A 21,183-nucleotide genomic window follows, 5' to 3' on the forward strand; every position below is an offset into this window, starting at 1 on the left:
CTCCTGTTGGTCCGTTGTCTTGTCTTGTTCTCCTGCGCCAGCTCCTGGGGGGTCTAGGTGTACGTGCCCTGGGAGTTGTGCGTTTAGGAGGGGGCATCTGTAACGCCCTTGTCCTGTCATGTCTGTTTTCCCCGCCATGTGTCTCTGTTTGTTATTGTCCGTGTCTCTGCCCTAGTCCCGCCTTTGTTCCTCCTCCTCATCAGTGTCCCCATTAGTGTCTCATTTGTAATCCTGCCTCCTCGTCATCAGTCTCAGGTGTCCTTATGTGTATTTAAGTTCCCTTGCCTCACTTCCTCTGGTCGGACATTCGTTTCCTCTCTTCATTTCCACTGTTGTCATGTTACTCTCCCTAGTCTCCCTGTTTGTCTCGTCTGTTCCTCACTTTGGATTGCTTTCTACCTTTGTTTTTATGTTATCTGAGCCTGTCTCTGTTTTGTTATATTTTTGTTTAAATAAAAGTATCTGTGTTTTAACAAGTGCGTCTGCCTCTGTCAGTCCGCCCCCGCAGTCCTGAGAGAGAGAGAGAGAGAGAAATATACTGGACCAAGCCTGTCTTTTCACTCATTTACAGACACTCGGGCTTTGTAAACACATCAGACAGGTGTCCAGCACACTAACAGTGTTCAGAACTAGCAAATGTTGAGGAAACATGCTAAATATTTGAAGAATTGTTTTTTGATTACAATCATGAACTATCCCTTAAAGAATTCCTTTCACTGAAACTAAGGGGCTGGGTGTTCTCGCGCCCAAATAATTCTGGATAGACTCTGGACCTACTGTGACCCTGAACTGGATAAGTAGTTACAGACATTGAATGTATATAAATCCTGGAGATAAAATGGGGTGTATGAATCAACACGACTTTAAAATGTACAAGTATAATGAAATAAGTTACAGTTACATTCTCCAGCCATAGGTACAAATATATAACCTTGAGTCATGTCTCGACCACCATGACACCCCACAGTGACAATTCTTTTTACAGTGCACCACCCAAATTATACCTGCTCTGTGAGGGCTCTTTGGGAGTCCTAACCACTGAAAACAGGGTGAAATGTGTCTAAAAAAGGATTCATAACAAATTTACAGATTCAAGTCTGTAACTCTAGAATGACAAAAATATCCTGTGTGGTCAGTGGAACTGAGTGAATGGACAGTGAATGTAGAAACAAGGAGATGGACATAATGTTGGGGTTTATTGATGTACAACTGAGAAAAAAAAAGCAGACTGCTTGACTTGGGACAAAAAGAAAATTCTTTATATTTTTCTTCAAATAAAAAGTAAATAAATAGATTACCTATTTTTATATATAATCATCAGTTAATAATCTCAAAATGACTAAAAATATAAAACAAACAAACATAAAAATTTATAAATAATTGGAATGAGTGAGTAATTATTAAATCAGATTCATATACTGATGTCTCAGAATTATTAAAGGGTATTTTAATGATTATACAGATTAAATTGTCATTATATAATAAAAAAAAAGCCACATCGTAACAAAATTAATTACCTATACCTTACAGCTTACAAATGTCTTGTTTCAAAAATGTATAGGTGAATCTGACATGACATTTATACAAACAATGAAATACAAAACAACACACATAATATGCTACCTCATGGAGCTTACAATATTTAAATGAGGATCTCAAATAGACTTGGAGGGTACCTTGCCCATAAGATGTTTTTTGGTATTCTGCTCTGGCCTAAACATGATGACAAAACACTTGGGAGCAAAAATACAAATAATCAAACCAAAGCTTGAGGCCAAAATAGCAAATATCTCTACAGCCACAGTGAACTTTCCAGGAGAGCTGACATAAGCTGGGATGAATGTGACCCAAACTGCACAGAATATGAGCATACTGAATGTGATGAACCTGGCTTCATTGAAGTTATCAGGCAGCTTCCGAGCCAGAAAAGCCAAAACAAAACAGAAAAGAGCCAGAAGTCCTATATAACCCAGCACTGCCCAGAAACCTACTGCTGAACCCAATCCACATTCCAGAATGATTCTCTCCTTGTAGTGTTTTAGGTTTTTGAAGGGAAAAGGAGGAGATATTGTTAACCAAAGCACACAAATAATGACCTGTATGAGAGTGAAGACAATGACACTGAGTCTCTGCTGTGGAGGCCCAAACCACTTCATGACATTACTGCCTGGAAGTGTAGCCCTGAAGGCCATTAACACCACTATAGTTTTCCCCAGAACACAGGAGATGCAGAGGACAAAGGTGATGCCAAACGCTGTGTGGCGAAGCATGCAGGACCACTCAGAGGGCTGACCAATGAAAGTAAGTGAACAGAGGAAACACAGGGCCAAAGAGAAGATAAGCAGGAAGCTGAGCTCTGAGTTGTTGGCTCTGACAATGGGAGAGGTTCTGTGTCTGTAGAAAACTGTAGCCACACACACAGCTGTAAAGGCCCCAGCCACAGAGAATGCTGTCAAGATGATACTCAGATTGTCATCCCAGGACAGGAACTCTACAGATTTGGGGAGGCAGCTGTCTCGCTTGGCATTTGGCCAGAACTCAGGGGGGCATTGCATGCAGTTCAAAGAGTCTAAGAGAAAACAAAAGCATATTCAGAACATTGTCAGAAGATCTATCACTGTGGTTGTACCTTTTGTGTACCTTAGGGAAAATATTTGTTTTATTTTTCACAGATTTATAATTAAATCTTAAAAATATTCACCTTTCCTTCTTGGGAAGCAAATGTAATGTAACATTAGGGACCCAAATGTTTGTGACCAATAATTTACCATACTTTTTTTGATAGACAGATCAATGAATGAAGAAATAATACTCTGACTATCAAAACTTCTGAATCAGATAGGTGCCAGCTATTTCAGCATTTCCCTAGAATGGACATGGCAGTAATCTTGAGGATGGGGAAATCTTTTTTAGGCATTATGTGTTGTGTTAGCCAACCTGTCCTGTTACTGATCTCTCCCTCTGCACATGGTATACAATCAAAGCAACAGACTGGCCTTCCTTTCTGTACAGCCTTCCTAGTCCCAGGAGGACAACTCTCACTGCACACAGACACTGGCACCTGTGAAAGACAACAGATAAATGCAAATCATAATCATAGTATTCCATTAATATTCAAAGATCACAATGCAATTCCACTGTGATTTTTTTTAAACTAGTCAATGAGTACAGTACCTCTGTCTGTCCCCCCACCCAGCTGATAGCTTTGTTAATACTGAACTCTTCTCCTTTTGATTTGGAGGAGTCGTAGTGGCCCACTGTCACAAAATCCAATGTCCCATCTTTTTGAACTTGCCAGTTTATGAGCTCATAGACAGCCACAGGGTCACCATTGGAATCAAACATCACACGATTACCGTTCTTCATAGTGAAGTTCACTTTCTTGAGCTGCTCAAGTATCTGCAGTGGCAGAGATAATGTTGCTCTATTTATCCCATTTATTACCTAACATAATATTTAACTATGTATCACAATTGAATCAGTGGTAAAATCTAGATGCTTGTTCGTGGTAATACAAATACACACGTTAATGGTCATTTAAATTATAAGATCATCGTAGCGATGTTTTATACCTGCCATGGTGCGAACTGAATGCTCTTGTCGCACTGCCTGTCATTACAGATAACACCGTGGATGGCATGCGCTATGGCGTATGTAGCTTTGTACACCATGTTAGTGATACGCAGCTGTGACGTGTCTGTATACGGGTTCTGGAGCGCGCGGATGTCCTCGCTGCCGTCACATACCCGCGTGCCTTCCGAGGAACCCGCCAGGCTACAGCTGAACGAGCTCTCCCAGAATTCCTTTAACAGCGGCGATTTGAGAACTTGTGATGCAGAGAGGTCTAGAAGATATTCACGGAGCCCTGGGATCACTGACTTTGGTAAACCAAAACCTATCGCCCCAGCGCACAAGTTAAAGCGCAGGAATTTTGTATTTATGATCCATGTCTCGCTGCCAATCCACTGAAGAGGACGCATCGGATTTCTCAGCAGTTCTTCCAATAAAGGTTGCAAATCACCTGAGGCCATAAACGCTACTATCACTCGTGCTGTTGATGAGCGAATGACGTTCGCCACTCGCTCCAGTTTACTACGCGGCTGGGTTCTGTAGTAGGCCTCCGAGTACTCGACACAGATCCCCACCTCCTGCGCAGCCTTTAGAAACGAGGCCATTCCGTAATTCCCATAATCCGAGTCACTGCGCACTGCTCCAATCCATGTCCAGCCAAAATACTTAACAATTCTGGCCAGCGCTGCCGCTTGGTGGTGGTCACTTGGTACAGTCCGGAGGAAGGCAGGGAACTGACGCCTATCGCTCAAACACGCGCAGGTTGCGATATGGCTGACCTGTTATTCCGTGTAGAAAAAAACAGAAAATAATAACTCATGAATATTACATCTATTAGCAGTAATAAATAAACCCAAAATACAAAAGAAGTTACTATTTGTGGCATTTTTTTCTTTCACAAATAACATAAAGCAACAATTGAAAGTTGGGATAATTAAGCATCATCTACAACATTCAGGATAATAATAACCTGTGGAATTCCAAATAGACCGAGTATTCTGGCCATACTAATTGAGGGTGAGGAATTAGACTCTCCTACGAGAGCAGGCACAGCAGCGATTCCAGATTTTGAACACACATTTGTATCGTTAAAAAGTGGTTCCATGCCATTAGCAAACTGAAATGTAACTTTGACTGCCATAGGTACGGCCACGCAGGAGTCGTATATCTGATATCCTAACGTGATCCCCGGCAGCAGATCTGCTCTATTGTTAATCTCGCATATGGTGAACTCCATGGCACGAGCAAATTGCAGCTCTCTGAAATCAATACTGTATAAGACAGAAATTATACAATTAGGCATTATTTTTTCTGCATTTATCACAATAAATATTTGCCCATGATTTATCTTTAAGTCGCAGTGCCTTGCAGCCTTGCAGACAGACCTCCCAGAGCACTGTGGTTGTGGTGGCAGCCTGGTGTATGTGTTCTGCTCTGATTTCATGTAGGCATGAATGCCAAAAATCCCTCCAATCACAAAGTCTCCTTTCGTATTAAGAACAGGTAACTGAGCCTCAGTCCACAGCCTGCAGGTGACTGGCTCAGATTTACAAGCTGCAGGCCAGAGTCCAGTAATACACAATGTTGATGCAAGCATAATCAGACTTGAAAGGGGCTGCATTGCATGCTCAGTGGTTCCCAGCTCTCTCTGAAGGTCATGGTCACTGTCTAACAATGCTTTAAATATACATCTGATGTCCAGGTCACAGGGGCGTGCGCTGGGCACAGGAGGCCTGATTATGTACTGAATGTTTATCGAAGTGTTAATAATATTTTGTTGTTCTCTTATTCCAGACAAGGGTTTACCCAGCAGTTATTGCAGGCCTCTTCATGCATGAGCAATATTACAACATAAAACACTTTTATGTTCAAATTAATTTAAATGGATTATTATTTTTTCTCAGTATTCATATACTGAATTATTTTAGTTAATGTATGTTTCATGTATGATATGATTTTTCCATTCTAGACAAAACCATAAATTGGTTAGAATGTATTATGTAACAGGTTTAAATTGCAGGCATATTTAGTCATATTTATGCTATTGCATTTCAACGTATTCTCCTTGTGTAAGTGGGACAACAAAAGGATGAAAGGCAGGTTGGTATGCTTATCAGAGTTCATGTCAGCTCTCTGCAAACCTTCTTTTGGGAATACTGTTTATACTGTTTCACTGCTACTCATAAGTGAAGGACCTGTTGAAAGTGTTGTGAAGGGTTCTTCATGGTATAAATGAACATTCATTTATTGTCTGTAACCACTTATCTAGTTCAGGGTCATGGTGGATCTGGAGCCTACCCGGAATCATTGGATGCAATGCAGGAACACACCCTGGACGGGGTGCCAGTCAGTCACAGAGCAACACACACACATACTTTTGAGTCTGGGAGGAAACCACACAACAAACTCCTCAGAGTATCACCCTGAGCGGGACTTGAACCCACAACCTCCAGGTCCTTGGAGCTGCTGACTGTGATACTACCTGCTGCAGCGCCATGCCACCTATAAATTAACAGATATAGCTTTTAGTTGTCCAGTTTGCATTTGCTCAAACAAACATACGTACAAAGATTTAAAGACACAAACCCCAGTAGCAGAAAAGGCACTGCAAAATGTAAATGTGATTTTCCTGTGATAAAAACCCTGTGTTTAAAATAATGAACTGAACTGAAAAACTATTCAAATACTGAAACGTAGACATAATATATACATGTATACATTCCATATTTTGTATTATGATATTTTAAACAAAATTAACAATACAAACATCCAAAAATAAACAAAGAAAGAAAAAAAATAATAAATCTGGTCTTAATTACCCTTCCTGGATCAGGGTCTTGTCGTGGCGGAAGGGCTTGTGTGGTCTGATGACTTCCAGGGCTATGTCGTCGGGAGCTGTTAGCTGAGGGGGCTGAGCTGTCAACCGATCACCATCTGGTGGTGAGTTGGGTCCGATGTCGGGGAAAGCTGCCGGACAGACCTTGTAAACCCAAACGTATAGTGAGGGTGTGCTGGGAAAAGCTGGCAAATGACTCTGTCCAGATGGATTTAAACTCTCACCTCCGAGAGAACTCCTCACATGTTCCGGAGGAGGTAGGGGGAATGGAGTCTGAATGGACACTGCTCCAGACCTCCATCGTGGAAGCAGCTGCATGTAGCTGTGGTCAAAAACCCAAGAACCCGTTGGTGGACACCGGGGGTGAGGGAAGCTGTCAAGCGGAAGAAGGAGGCTTTTCGGGATTGGCTAGCTCAGGGAACTTCCGATTCTGCGTAAGGGTACCAGCAGGCGAAAAAGGCTGCAGCTGTGGCAGTTGCTGAAGCAAAATCCAGAGCCTGGGAGGAGTTTGGAGAGGCCATGGAGAATGACTTCCAGGCGGCCTCAAAGAGGTTCTGGAAAACACTCCGACAGCTCAGGAGGGGGAGGGGTGATACTGTCCAAGCTGTGCTCAGCAAGGATGGTGAAACTCTGAACTCGACTGTGCGTATTGTTGGGCGATGGAAGGAGCACTTTGAGGAACTCCTTAACCCGAAAGACATGCCTCCTGTGCAGGAGGTAGGGCCAGAAGTGTCTGGGGGGTCAGATTCCATTTCCTTGGCTGAAGTCACTGAGGTGGTGAAAAAGCTTCGCAGTGGCAAAGCTCCAGGAGTAGATGAGATTCACCCAGATTCACCCAGGCACTCGATACTGTAGGGCTGTCTTGGATGACACGCCTATACAATATTGCATGGACCTCGGGAACAGTGCCTTTGGATTGGCAAACCTGGGTGGTAGTTCCTATTTTCAAAAAAGGGGACTGGAGAAAGTGTGCCAATTATTGTGGCATTACACTTCTCAGCCTCCCGGGGAAAGTCTATGCCAAGGTGCTGGAAAGGAGAATCCGTCCTATAGTTGAACCTAGGATTTTGGAGGAACAATGCGGATTTCGTCCGGGCCGTGGAACTATGGACCAACTCTTTACTTTTTCAAGATGATTGAGGGGGCATGGGAATTTGCTACTCCACTCTACACATGCTTTGTGGATTTGGAGAAGGCATACGACCGTGTCCCCCAAGAGATTCTGTGGGAGGTGCTCCGGGAGTATGGGGTGCCAGGGTCGCTCCGGCGAGCCGTACGGTCCTTGTACTCTCAGAGCTTGAGTTGTGTTCTCATCCTTGGTAGTAAATTAAGCTTGTTCAGTGTGGGCATTGGACTCCGTCAGGGCTGAGCCTTATCTCCACTCCTGTTCCTGATATTCATGGACAGGGTGATGTGGCGTAGCCTGGTCTTCTGTCGAGGAGCACAGGAGGTGGCATCTCTGCTTTTTGTGGACGATGTTGTTCTTCTGGCTTCTTCGCACGGAGGCCTCCAGTGTTCACTTTAACAGTTTGCAGCCGAGTGTGAAGCGGTCGGTATGCGGATCAGCACCTCCAAGTCTGAGGCCATGGTTATCTCCCGGAAACAGATGGCATGCTCTCTTCAGGTAAGGGGTGAGAACCTGCCCCAAGTGAAGGAGTTCAAGTATCTCTGGTTCTTGTTCACGAGTTCACTGATGGGAAGAGGGATAGTGAGATTGACCGTAGGATAGGTGCAGCATCTGCAGTAATGCGGTCACTGTACCGCACCATTGTGGTGAAGAGAGAGCTGGGCCATAAAGCAAAGCTTTCAATTTACCAGTCAGTCTACGTCCCCACTTTCACCTATGGTCATGAGCTCTGGGTAATGACCGAAAGAACAAGATCGCAGATACAAGCGGCCGAAATGAGCTTTGTCTGACGGGTTGCTGGGCGTACTCTCCGTGATCGGGTGAGGAGCTCAGTGACTAGGGAGGAGCTCGGAGTAGAGTCGCTGCTCCTTCGCGTTGAGAGAAGTCAGTTGAGGTGGTTTGGGCATCTGATCAGGATGCCTCCTGGACGTCTCCCACTGGAGATATACCAAGTACATCCAACTGGAAGGAGGCCCCGGGGAAGACCCAGGACACGCTGGATGGGATTATATATCCCGACTGGCCTGGGAACGCCTTGGGATCCCCCAGGAGGAATTGGTGGATGTTGCGAGGGACAGAGACATCTGGACTTCTTTGCTCGCCCTGTTGCCACCACGACCCTGAAATGGAAAAGCGGAAAAGAAGATGATGATGGTGATGATGATGGTCTTAATTACCAAAATAACAAATAGGTTTAAATTATTCCTCATATGTCAAAAGTTTAAATTAAATAGTGTCATGCCTGAAGTGAGAAAGGGAACACCAATTTGTGGGAAGGCTTTTCAGCTTTTTCGAAATATGCAATAATGGGACACCAAGATTTTTGGACGTTTACAGATGCCTTTCTGGATAAAAGCCTAATGTTTTCTAATTTAACCAAAATATCAAATCACAAAGCCACTAGGAAGCCTTTGGTTGATGTGGTAATTTCCAATATATTAATATTCTCCTCCTAGCTATTAGGGAAGCAAATGCCAAGGCCTCCTTAATAGTGCTTGAAGTATTTAAATTGGTGTTAATCAGCCCGAATATACATAAAGTAGTGTGATATGATGAATGTGTATAAATTTCTAATAAGAAATTTGACTTTTTCTGAGATGTGATTTTAAATACCCAAGCTTTCGCTGGTTTTCAGAGACATCTCCAAGCCACACCAAGCCAAGATTGGAATTTGAGATAAGCTTTTCAGCAAGAACTGGCCCCAAATTGGTGCCTGAAGGTTTGTGTCAGAGAGTCATAAAACTGACACTATAGGCTCTTTTAAGGAAGGTTTACGACACAGGGTCTTGGAGGATCATGCAACTCCTCTCAAATGCAGAATGCAGAGAGACACACAGATTCAACCTTGATTAAAACTTATTCTCACACATTTTGAAAGGTTGTTAAACAAAATAATCACATTCCTTAATTCCTTGGTTTACCTGATGAACAAGTTGCCTATGGGCATGATTGTTTGAAATTAATTCCATTTGGACAATCAAAATAGGTGGGATTAATTTACATGTGTTTAAAATCATTTTTGTTTGATATGAATTTATGTAGAAGGTAGCCACATACTGTGTGTTATCTGGTTAAAAATTATGAAACATGGTATGTCTGAATGATATTGTTTTGTGTTGAAATATAATCTTGGGATGGTCATTCAACAGGAATCATCTTTGTCTTGTCAAGGGTCATAAATTTTATCTGATGTCACTACCAAGGTACAGGAAACAGCCAATCAGGAGCAAGAGAGGCTCCAATCCTATCCAATCCTCAACCCTGAGGACCAATCAGGTATTACATCGAGCTTTCTAAATTCTGGTTAAAAAGCCCAGTGGCGCCAAATGAAAAGAAGTTCAAGGCTTCAGACACTTTGGGCTACTTCTTTCCCCACACCTTCGCTTCATTTCACACTTTTTCTCTTTTAGCCTTTTTCAAGGCTAAAGAGGAAAATGATTCAGGTTTTGAAATGACTCTGCTGGCTCTTCTGCAGGCGTCGGACTCTCGTGGCTTTCTTAAATAGTCTTGGACCCCTCAAGCATGGTCCAGATAGAACAGAAGTTCTATTTTAATTTTATCTCTTGTAGAAAACTATAGGTTAAGAAAAGCTATAGTTTAACCCCAGCAAAAATTCAATGCCACAGCCAGAGCATGAGAAGACCTCAGACCTCTGACCCTCAAAGTGATGACAAAGCTTCCAGAACGGCAACGAAAAAGACACACACACCCTCAGAATGACCTTCTGAGATGAGGCCCAGGAGAGACCTGCTTGGACTATCTCTCACAAGCCGGCAGATCAGTAATGACAGAGAATCCCCACAGAGAACTTCAGAACGCGGAGGGGTCGCCATGTCTGAAAAGGGGGAGAAAAGGAACGCCCGCGACTGCAGCGCTACAAGGCCCACGGCAGAAAGCCAGTGTCGGAAAGCACCACGCATCAGCGATATGCTCCCTGTCCATCTCCCGGGATACGTAAGGCACATGGTTTCATTTCTTTCATTGCTCAGGAGGTTGGTGCTGAATGCTTGCTGGGATAAACAAAGCCTTTCTAGAATTTAAGGTAATTATCATAGAGAAATTTCCTCATAATCATAATTAATCTCCCTGTTCCCTTGTGTATTGCTGTAATAATTTTATTATATGAATGTATAATCAATACTCATTATTTGATATTATTATTATTAAACAGTTGTGTGATAAAACCAATCCTTGGTTATTTGTGTGTGCACATTTCTTGTACAGAATTATTACTTCTAGTTCAGATTCAATTTCAGAGCCAAGAACCTACTGCGAGTCAGTGAGCATAATTCATTAATAATAATTAATTCTAGCTAATTCTGCTGTATAATATGTGAAGATGGCCTACTTGTCCAAGCTAAAATTGGACAGGTAAAGACACTACATATTATTAAATGACTCCTAAACATGGAGCTTATCAAAATAAATTAGATAATTAATTATTAATAAAATAATATTTAATTATCATTGACTCCGTTATGTAGTGCTTATGCCACCGCAACATGTGCATACTATTTAATTCATTCATTCATTCATTATCTGTAACCGATTATCCAAATCAGGGTCGCGGTGGGTCCAGAGCCTACCTGGAATCATTGGGCGCAAGGTGGGGATACACCCTGGAGGGGGCTGCATACTATTTCCACTACAATAATTCAAAACTTGGTACAGTTTCCAATTTAAATGCTTTTGATAAACTATTGGTGATTGGTAAACAATAACTTGATAATAATATATAAGATTGGCCTTAGCTGACAGGCAACGATCAAAAAATTCATCAAGCCTATGTTGTATTTTTGCTAGTTTCACTTTACAATAATGAACCCTGTGGAGGACCTTAAATTGAATAAGGTTGAGTTGCGCACATGATGATCTATTAACCATATTCATAGCTGATTCCCAGGTCTCATTGTATATGGTCAGGCCCAATTCTTTATTACAATTTAAATGAATTTTCAATAGACACATATTGTGTAGAATATTACACAATATTAGAATTTTGAATATTAGAAGCAGTTTTAAGAATTACTGCTTGCAGCCTGGTAGCCAGTAACTTGGCAAGAATCTTCAAATCAGCATTTAATAATTAAATTAGTCTATACGAGCTGCATTCATTGGATGTTTACTTTAGAAGAAGCGAAATTGTGACTTCTGTTAAAGTTTGTGGCAGGCAACCAGACTCTCTGATTAAATAGTTGCAAAAAACTAATTTCTTAGAAGATTTTATATAAAATTTGATTGGATAGCTGTCTGGCACTGGGGCTTTACCACTTTGTATTTTGGAAATTGAATCTAATATTTCTTCAATTTGTATTGGTTTGTCTAGTTGTGTTTTCAGTATGGAATCAAGTGTAAAAAAATTGTTAAAAAAAAAAACATCATGAAAAAACAGTCAAATGACTGGCAGCAATGGCTGCCAAACAAAAACCATAAAATTAAAGTCAAATATCCTAAATTAAATTCAGTGGAAAAACAAAGATTTACAGAAAATGGCAATAAAATTTATACTGAGTAATACCGTTATTTTACAGATTTTTCCTGAATTATTATGATAAAACACTTTCAATATAGTGAAATAACTAAAAGTTCTGCGAAGAAATACCTTTATTTTACAGATTATTCCTGAATTATTATGATAACGTACTTTCAATTAAGTGACAACACTAAATGTTTTACAGAAGTACCTTTATTTAACAGATTTTTCTTGAATTCTTACAATTCAGCACTTTCAATAAAATGATAATGCTGCAAGGTCTGCAGAGAAATAATGTTAATGTACAGCAACACCCAGAAAACATTCACATATTATTGTTACCTTCACATTCATCCTAACTCAGCAGATGTACACAATTAAATTGTAATCAATTTTTAATGTGTTGATCAGAAATTATAAATTGACTCAAATAAACACTAAATTAAGCAGATAAAATATTATGTACTAATTCAAATAAAGAAAATACATACATACATTTTCTTTTCCGCTTCTCCATTTCAGGGTCGTGATGATAAAGAAAATAGATTTTGTTAATTCTCTAACATCATTGGTTGAGAGTTAACAGTTTATGCATTTAGTTTAATGTTTTCAAGAACTGTTCAAGTTTTAAATATAAACAACTGTAGACTAATTAACTAAAATCCAAAACAATAGGTTTTCAGACATTCATGACAAGAAAATTAGGCAATATAACTATATACCTCCATCATGTAATTGGTTTTATTATCCTAATACTAATATCTCCTCCTTCCCTGACCCCAGTCAAGACTTAAAACTGGAAAAACTCAAATACTATTTCAAAGTCAAAATACTATTTCAAATTTCACCATGTACGCAATTATCATTTCCAAAACCAACATGAGCATAAAGACTGAAGTCTGACCACATGTGCAAAATTTGTGTTCATTATATGCATTCAAATTAATCACGATTTCCAGGACCAAGTCAAATGTATATTCAAATTATCAGGAACACAGAGATCAAGGGAATAAGTGAGGTCAAAAACCATTATGAATGCAAATATGTTGAGCACCTAAATGTCCTATATAATAATGACAAAGTCCTGTGGCTCAGCATCATCTTCATTACCATTACTTTGAATCATGTAAATCCCCATGACTCTTCACTCAGTGTCTTTCTTCATGCCACCAATAGCAGCAGCTTGAACACAAATACAAACACACAACACTGATGTGAAACAAAACCTACACTAATATGATCAATGACAACTCAGAAAAGTGGATGTTGGCTGCTGTCAATTATGTGCCTATAGCATTAGAAATATTAAAGTGCTTATATACTGTAATTACTACGATATAACTGATTAGTCTTTGATTCATCATTTAGATTCTGAATCTCTGAATGTAGAATATTTATTGATGTTGAAATTACGTCATAAATTTCATCCTTGGAAAAAACGGATGTCTGGGGGCACAAATGTGCTGGTTACTGAAGCTCAATTTTTAAAGGGACAAAAATTAGGTGAACATGTGGCTGTGAAAAATTCTTTAGAAAATTTTCATCAAGTCCTGGCAAGTTCACCTTATCTTAGTCCCTTTGAAAACCTAAAGAGCGTTGTTTATGCATCTAATCATCAGATTCCCTCCAAGATAAACACTGCAAATCCATTTCAACAAGAGCATTATGTGCTCAAATTAAACAACTGAATCAGTGATCTCTGGGCTGTGCTGCTGCTGCTCTGATCTCTGGGCTGTGCTGCTACAATGGTCTCTGGGCTGTGCTGCTGCATCTGCCCCTGCTCTTTCTCTGGGCTGTGCTGTGCTGTTGCTGCTCTGGCTCTGCTGTAAACAAACAACAAGCCAAACTTGTTATGCATTATTTTACTTTACATTTTAGTATACGGGAAAGACAATTGATTCCATTAGGACTAAATAAGGTGTGATGTACAAAATGACCCCACTGACCCCAATAATGATCTTGAATAAATTTACACAAACCATGCCTATGCTTGTAAGATGCATTGTCTTCTTCACCCATTCACTTTTTTCTGAAGACCTGCATTGGCTTAACTGAAATGTGGTCCAGCCTTTAAAACAAGACCTTTAATTGCAGAGCCTTTTCTGCATTCACCTGGAAAAGTTTTGACAAATATACAGTAGTTTATTTATATTACTACCATAAATCTATATTATTAAAAAAAAAAAAGCTAAATTAAATGGTTTTAATTGGACAGTGATGATATCAATCCATGGTTGAGCATGGGTTGATATCATCACTGTCCAATTAAAACCATTTATCTCCCAAAAGAGTAACTTTACAGGAGGACTAAAAACATCTTTCCAATGAAAAAGAAAGTATATAACCTTTCTAGATACCCAAAGACGCTTTTACAATCCACATTGCTCAGAACACTCAATCCACACACATTGGCGAGAAGCAGCAGCCAAACGCGCACAGCGTACTCTCGACCAGGAACGACCGTCCATCTGGAGGACTGCATCGGGCACTAGGATCACACAGACATTCATTCACATACACACTCATTCACTCACACAGCAGGACAGTTATTAGACAGAAGCCAATTAACCTACCCTCCATGTTTTGGACTGTGGGATGAAACCGGAGCCCCCGGAGGAAACCTCCCCAGAAATGGGACTTGAACCCAAAATCCCAGCACTGGGAGGCGAACGTGCTAACCACTAAGCTGTGCCGCCCAAGCAGAAGCTGCTGTTGAAGAAAGCAAGGAAAGCTTTGATGCAGTAATTTTCATCTAACAGTCACTGAAACAAAGCTTTTACATAGCTTTCTTTGATAAGCTCTGCAAATTGAAAAATCCACAAAGTGATACGACTGCTATACACTGATTTAGTTTGAAGTAGCTTAGTTAGTGATACGTATCTTGTAATTCAGAGGACGCAGTGATGTACAAACCGGATTCCAAAAATAGTTGGGACGCTAAACAAATTGTGAATAAAAACTGAATGCAATGGTGTGGAGATGGCAAATGTCAATATTTTATTTGTAATAGAACATAGATGACAGATCAAAAGTTTAATCTGAGTAAATGTAACATTTTAAAGGAAAAATATGTTGATTTAAAAATTTCAGTGTCAACAAATCCCAAAAAAGTTGGGACAAGTAGCAACAAGTGGCTGGAAAAAGGAAATTGAGCATATAACGAACAGCTGGAAGACCAATTAACACTAATTAGGTCATTTGACAACATGATTGGGTATAAAAAGAGCTTCTCAGAGTGTCAGTGTCTCTCTGAAGCCAAGGTGGTAAGAGGATCACCAATTCCACCATTGTTGCACAGAAAGATTGTTGTGCAGCAATACCAGAATGGTGTTACCCAGCATAAAATAGCAAAGACATTTAAGTTATCATCATCAACCGTGCATAACATCATCAAAAGATTCAGAGAATCTGGAACAACTGCTGTGTGTAAGGGTCAAGGCCGCAAAACTCTACTGGATGCTCGTGATCTCCGGGCCCTTAAACATCACTGCACCTCAAACAGGAATGCCACTGTCAAGGAAATAACAGAATGGGCTCTGGGATACTTCCAGAAAGCATTGTGAGTGAACACAATCCATCGTGCCATCCGCCGTTGCCAGTTGAAACGCTACAGTTCAAAGAGGAAGCCATTTCTAAGCAAGTTCCACAAGCTCAGACGTTTGCACTGGGCCAGGGGTCTTTTAAAATGAAGTGTGGCAAAATGGAAGACTGTTCTGTGGTCAGATGAGTCACGATTTGAAGTTCTTTATGGAACACTGGGACACCATGTCATCCAGATCAGAGAGGACAAGGATAACCCATGGAGTTGCATGAGTGCTTGTGGCATGGGCAGCTTGCATGTCTGGAAAGACACCATTAATGCAGAGAACTATGTTCAGGTTCTAGAACAACATATGCTCCGATCTAGACGTCATCTCTTTCAGGGAAGACCCTGCATTTTTCAACAAGATAATGCCAGACCACATTCTGCAGCAATTACAACATCATGGCTACGTAGGAGAAGGATCCGGGTACTGAAGGCAGCCTGCAGTTCAGATCTTTCACCTATAGAGAACATTTGGCGCATCATAAAGAGGAAGGTGTGACAAAGAAGGCCCAAGACTAGTGAACAGTTAGAGGCCTGTATTCGAAGTGAATGGGAGAGCATTCCTAGTTCTAAACTTGAGAAACTGGTCTCCTCTGTCCCCAGACGTCTGTTGAGTGTTGTAAGAAGAAGGGGGGATGCCACACAGTGGTAAAAAATGGACTTGTCCCAACTTTTTTGGGATTTGTTGACACCATGAAATTTTGAAACAACATATTTTTCCCTTAAAATGATACATTCTCTCAGTTTAAACTTTTGATCTGTGATTTGTGTTCTATTCTGAATATAATATGCATTCAGTTTTTACTCAATTTTTTAGTGTCCCAACTTTTTTGGAATCCGGTTTGTACAGGAGAAAAATATTCAAAGAACAAAACATATAGCGACGCATATTATTTAGCCACCACACACTCTAAAAATGCCTCAGCACATTAGTAAATACAATGTACATTAAAAAGTCAATTAAACAAAAAAATTAAGTTTGTTACATTTATTTCACATTGTGAGTTCTGCCAAATGAAAAACATTTATTTAGATGCATTGTTTTATTCTTTTTGAATGCATCATTTTGCATCAAAGCAACATCTTAAATTTTGAGTTGTGCCAACTAAAATATTTGAGCTGCCTGAATAAATTAAAGAGAATATTTTATCCCGCTCCTTACTCGACATGGAGATAAGGTAAGTTGACTGCATTTTCTTTTTGTTCCTCCTCATACAAACGATTGCTTTTCACAAAGTTAGGCTGAAAAGATTTCATATTTCATTTTATGTTTTTGAATCTGTAACTTATTATTTTACAAGTGAAAGCTAACAAGCTTAGCAGGTACGTTAGCATGGATAATGAATGAATCAAAGAAAGAGTTTGTGGGAGACAACTTCTCTATTATTTCATAGGGACCTGAAAATCATGTCTGGAGAGAAGAACCAACAGGTAACAGAGCGAGAACCTCATCTCCAACATTTAAAGAGCGACTAACGGCTTGGTGATCAAAACGAGTTATGTTTTTCTGGGAGGTATCCAAATTTTTTTATTCTTGTTTTTATCCAAATTCTTGTTTAGATATAGGGGGGGACAACCACTGCTCATAAAAGTTTGAGCGGACCACGAACCGAACACCCAAAAAGCAAGGCATTTGGGCTGAACCCAGTAGACTCCTGTACTGTGTCGCGGAAAGTAAACAGGAGCAAGGGAACACCTTCATCCCATTATTTATCATGATCAAAACAGTATGTTCTCAGCATATTTTTAAAAGTTTGAAAACGCTCGAGAGCACCCTGGGACTCAGGGTGATACGCACTACACACAACGTGTTTAAAGTTTAATTCTTGCACAACCTGAGAAAAAATGTTTAGACATGAAGTTAGTACCTTGGTCAGACTGAATATATTTTGGTAAGCCAAAGGTAGTACAAAATTTAATCAATGCTTTAATTACAGATCGTGATTTCAAGGTGCGTAATGGAACGGCCTCAGGGAAACGAGTAGCAGCACACAAGTGTCAGAAGGTAACAATTTCCCGAGCGTGTTTTTGGCAATGGACCAACACAATCCACTATCAATTTTTCAAACGGCTCTCCTACAACAGGTATGGGGCAGAGGGGGGCGACCGGAATCACCTGGTTTGGTTTTCCAACAACCTGAAAGGTATGACAAGACCGGCAAAGATGTGACATCTGATCTAATGGAGGGCCAAAAAATATTTTAAAATACGCTGCAATGTTTTCCTAATCCCTAGATGACCAGCAAGGGGGTGGTCATGAGCTAATGATAAAACGTGTGACCGGTAAGGATGGGGAACTACGATCTGATGAACCTCATCACATTCACCGTAGGGACTAGAGCGAACCCAGGACCTCCTCAATACACCTTCCTCAATAAAATACAGATTTTTACCATTTAAACGGCATGTTTGGTCTGTGACTGTTCTAAAACATTTATCTATAATTCTTTGAGCGGCGATTAGTGCAGTTCGAGTTAGTGGGTCTGAATCACCTGTTATAAGGGAAGCAGAATTTGTGTGACCGTAATCAGATGGCGGAAGAATGTCATCAGCGACTTGGAACAAATATCAGAGTCCATATTACACATAAAGGTTTCTGATAGATTAATATCAGAAAATTTACGAGCCTGAGCACGAGTCAAAACAAAAGCGGGGAAAAGAGTAGAGAGCGCGTGATCCTCCACCGGATCATTAACTACCCCCGGTAGCGTGTATATTTCTCCACCAGCGAGGTCGTTACCCAAAATAAATGAAACACCATCAACAGGCAGCATAGAATGAACGGCAACCTTTACAAAACGTTCAAAGTTTTCTGTACTCAAAAGAACTGAATGCAAGGGAAACCTAAGCACTCCAAGTTCGATCCCTTGCACCAAAACGTCACTGCCATAATAGGACTCCTTGGTAAACGGCAGAACGCTGTCCAGAATAAATGACTGAGCTGCACCAGTGTCTCTCAATATTTTTATAGGCTGTCTATCCTGGTTGTTTTCAGGCAAAGAAACAAACCCATTAAAAACGAAGGGCTTGAATACAGGCTCGATGGCGGAGGAGACCGAAATATAAGACTCATCCTGTATGTGGTTATGAGGGAACGTGCTTACGGCGCTAACATTTTTACAGGTGAAACAGAGCGCGAGCTTTTACGATGGAGCGCTGGGCATGCAGCAATAAGATGGCCTTGTTCATGACAGTAAAAACACTCATGAGTATCATTAGGGACAGATGCCGTGGATATAGTGTCGTCAACAGGTGTTCTAGGGGCAATGCGACTAGAAAACACATTACGTTTAGATGGCGAGGTAAAAACAGTCTTATGTGTCAATGCAAACTCATCTAGCCGCATCAGACAATCTGTTCACTTTCTGCTCGTAAAGCAGTATTTTCTCAGGAAGGTTATTTTTAAAATTTTCTAAGAGAAGTAGTTCTTTGAGATGTTCAAAGGTGGTAACCTTGCTAGCTGTACACCATTTCTCAAATAAAACAGTTTTCTCTCGGGCAAATTCAATGAACGTCTTGCTGGGGGTTTTCAGACCTAAAATTCTGTCGATAAGCCTCAGGGACCAGCTCATAAGCTCTAAGAAAAGTGGTTTTAACAACATCATAATCCAAACTCTGTTCTAATGAGAGGGAAGAACAGACTACTTGGGCCTTCCCCACTAATTTATATTGTAACAAGGACCATAAGTCCTTGGGCCAATTAAGCGTGGTAGCAATACGCTCAAAAATAGTGAAATAGGCATCAACTTCATTCTCCCTAAATACGGGAACATGACTGATTTGCCGAGTAACAAAATTGCTCCGAGTTACTCACGACTGTAGAGCGGGTTGGAGAGTGTACTGAAGAGCGGGGCATGGGTACCAGGGGAGCAATCGCTGTCTGACCACCAGAGCGAGCTCTGACTGCAGTGCTCCGAGGGAGGCCTGACTCCCGCCAAACTTAACTTTGTCATCTCCCGATCGTCTACAATCTGTAACGCTCGCAGACGAAGAGATTCTGCTTCACGCTCTTGAATTTTAATTTCCAACTCCTTAAGCCGGACGGCTAGGCGGGGATCTAAGGAGACGGGGAACTGCAGGGATCCATGCACGGCCGAGCGTTTGGGACGTAGGCAACCTCCGCCGCTTCCGCACCCAGAACAGCACTTGAAGCAACACCCAGGGAAGTGTCTCTGTCAGGTAAGATCCCCTTACCAATGAGCTCAATTTCCAAAACAAGCTTTGTTTGATATTTTGGAGCAGAACGAGAAACACGAATAGAAAAAAAATCAGCCACTAAAAGCAGGTCGTCTTTTCGACACAAATCAAAACTTTCTAAAGGTAGGCTCGAGTGCAAACGCAACTAAGTCAAATTTAGCCATATCAACCACTACCGTTCGCCCACCCACCCACACACACACACAAAAGAGAAAACCACCAGCAAGAACAAGAAAAAGAAAAGGGACGAGCCCCCAAATGTTACGACCTGGTCAGGGCAGACCGCAACACAAAAATGAAATAACAGACAGTGTGATGATTGCAAAAAAAAACTACTGCTTAGGACAGTTTTTGTGAAATGTATTATATGTGATTGATACAGTTTAGTGAACTACAACTGGTACAAGTTTACAAATATGTACAACTTAGACAGGCAACACTCACAAAAATCATTCAACACGAAGCGAGTACAACAGCTAAGAAGGTAAACAGTCGAGTGAGGAAGCATTCCTCCCGCGTGTGCCATAACCCTCTCTTTTATAGCAGATGGTTGAAGCCAAACCATGGACACAGATTCCAGCATCCAGTCACTCAAGAACCCAGGACTGGATCCTAGAACATATGGACAGGACAGGATAGAGATACAAGAGAAACATTCATGCCCATAACAAATGTCTTCAGTGTCAGTCTGAAGCAGTCTCTCGCCCTGTGGCAGAATCACAAATCAGTTGCTACTCTTTCAGAAGTGCACTACAAGCCCATAGAACAATAAGGTATTGTATAGGGCACTATGTAGGAAGGGGGTGCTATTCGAGATGCAACCCTTGTACAGTTAATAAATTCTATGGTTTTCGTGTTTAAACTCAGGTGCTAAAGTTAGGTTCTACTATGCTGTGAATGTGATTGGTGTGATCTAAGTGTGATTCATAAGATTTACAGCTTCAGTAAATAGTGAATTTCACGCGCGATTCATTTGGGACACTGCCAGAGCTAGACTGTTGAACAGAACGTGCATGCGCAGCACCAATCTGACAAAGTCGAAGAATGTAAAGCAGCGCCATTTTGTCCTGTGTTTGTCTGGAAGAAAGAACGCAGCGCAGTTTCCCTCGTAAGTTACCGAGGTATAAGGCACTGCCATTATATGCTAAGTGAGCTGGCAGAAAGGAAGATGCTTTCTTTTGTTGTATATCAACGTTCCCATTTAAGCCAGCACCATCATAAGTTAACTGGCAAAAAGAAGAAGCGCCATTAGTCGACAAAAGTTTAAACGTATCTAGGTCTTTCGTTGTTTTTTTTCCCTGTACATTCCGTCATACAGCTGTAAATTTTATTTGTAGATTTAGAAGTTCTTTCCCACATTTATATAACACGTATAATCAAGTAGTAGTGTTGTG

General features: G+C 40.8%; 1 protein-coding gene across 1 annotated transcript; it reads right to left on the minus strand.

The window, feature by feature from the left end:
* Window positions 1–1,468: 1,468 nt before the first annotated feature.
* LOC136709368 (extracellular calcium-sensing receptor-like) lies at window positions 1,469–5,029 on the minus strand. The gene is made up of 6 exons (XM_066684523.1): window positions 4,956–5,029; window positions 4,541–4,841; window positions 3,573–4,349; window positions 3,175–3,399; window positions 2,938–3,061; window positions 1,469–2,569 (listed from the first exon to the last, which is right to left on the minus strand). Exons 1-6 carry the CDS (start codon window positions 5,012–5,014, stop codon window positions 1,656–1,658), a joined length of 2,400 nt encoding a protein of 799 aa, XP_066540620.1. The 5' UTR covers window positions 5,015–5,029; the 3' UTR covers window positions 1,469–1,655.
* Window positions 5,030–21,183: the final 16,154 nt, after the last annotated feature.

This window comes from Hoplias malabaricus, chromosome 11 (assembly GCF_029633855.1).
Source record: "Hoplias malabaricus isolate fHopMal1 chromosome 11, fHopMal1.hap1, whole genome shotgun sequence".
Classification (NCBI taxonomy): domain Eukaryota; kingdom Metazoa; phylum Chordata; class Actinopteri; order Characiformes; family Erythrinidae; genus Hoplias; species Hoplias malabaricus.

Excerpts from the sequence above, each read along its gene's own strand:
- LOC136709368 (XM_066684523.1), bottom strand. The coding sequence starts at position 5,014 with ATGAAATCAGAGCAGAACACATACACCAGGCTGCCACCACAACCACAG. Across the intron at positions 3,400-3,572 it reads TTCAGTTCGCACCATGGCAG|ATACTTGAGCAGCTCAAGAA; the intron begins GTATAAAACATC and ends CTGCCACTGCAG. Across the intron at positions 2,570-2,937 it reads AGAGATCAGTAACAGGACAG|ACTCTTTGAACTGCATGCAA; the intron begins GTTGGCTAACAC and ends GTTTTCTCTTAG.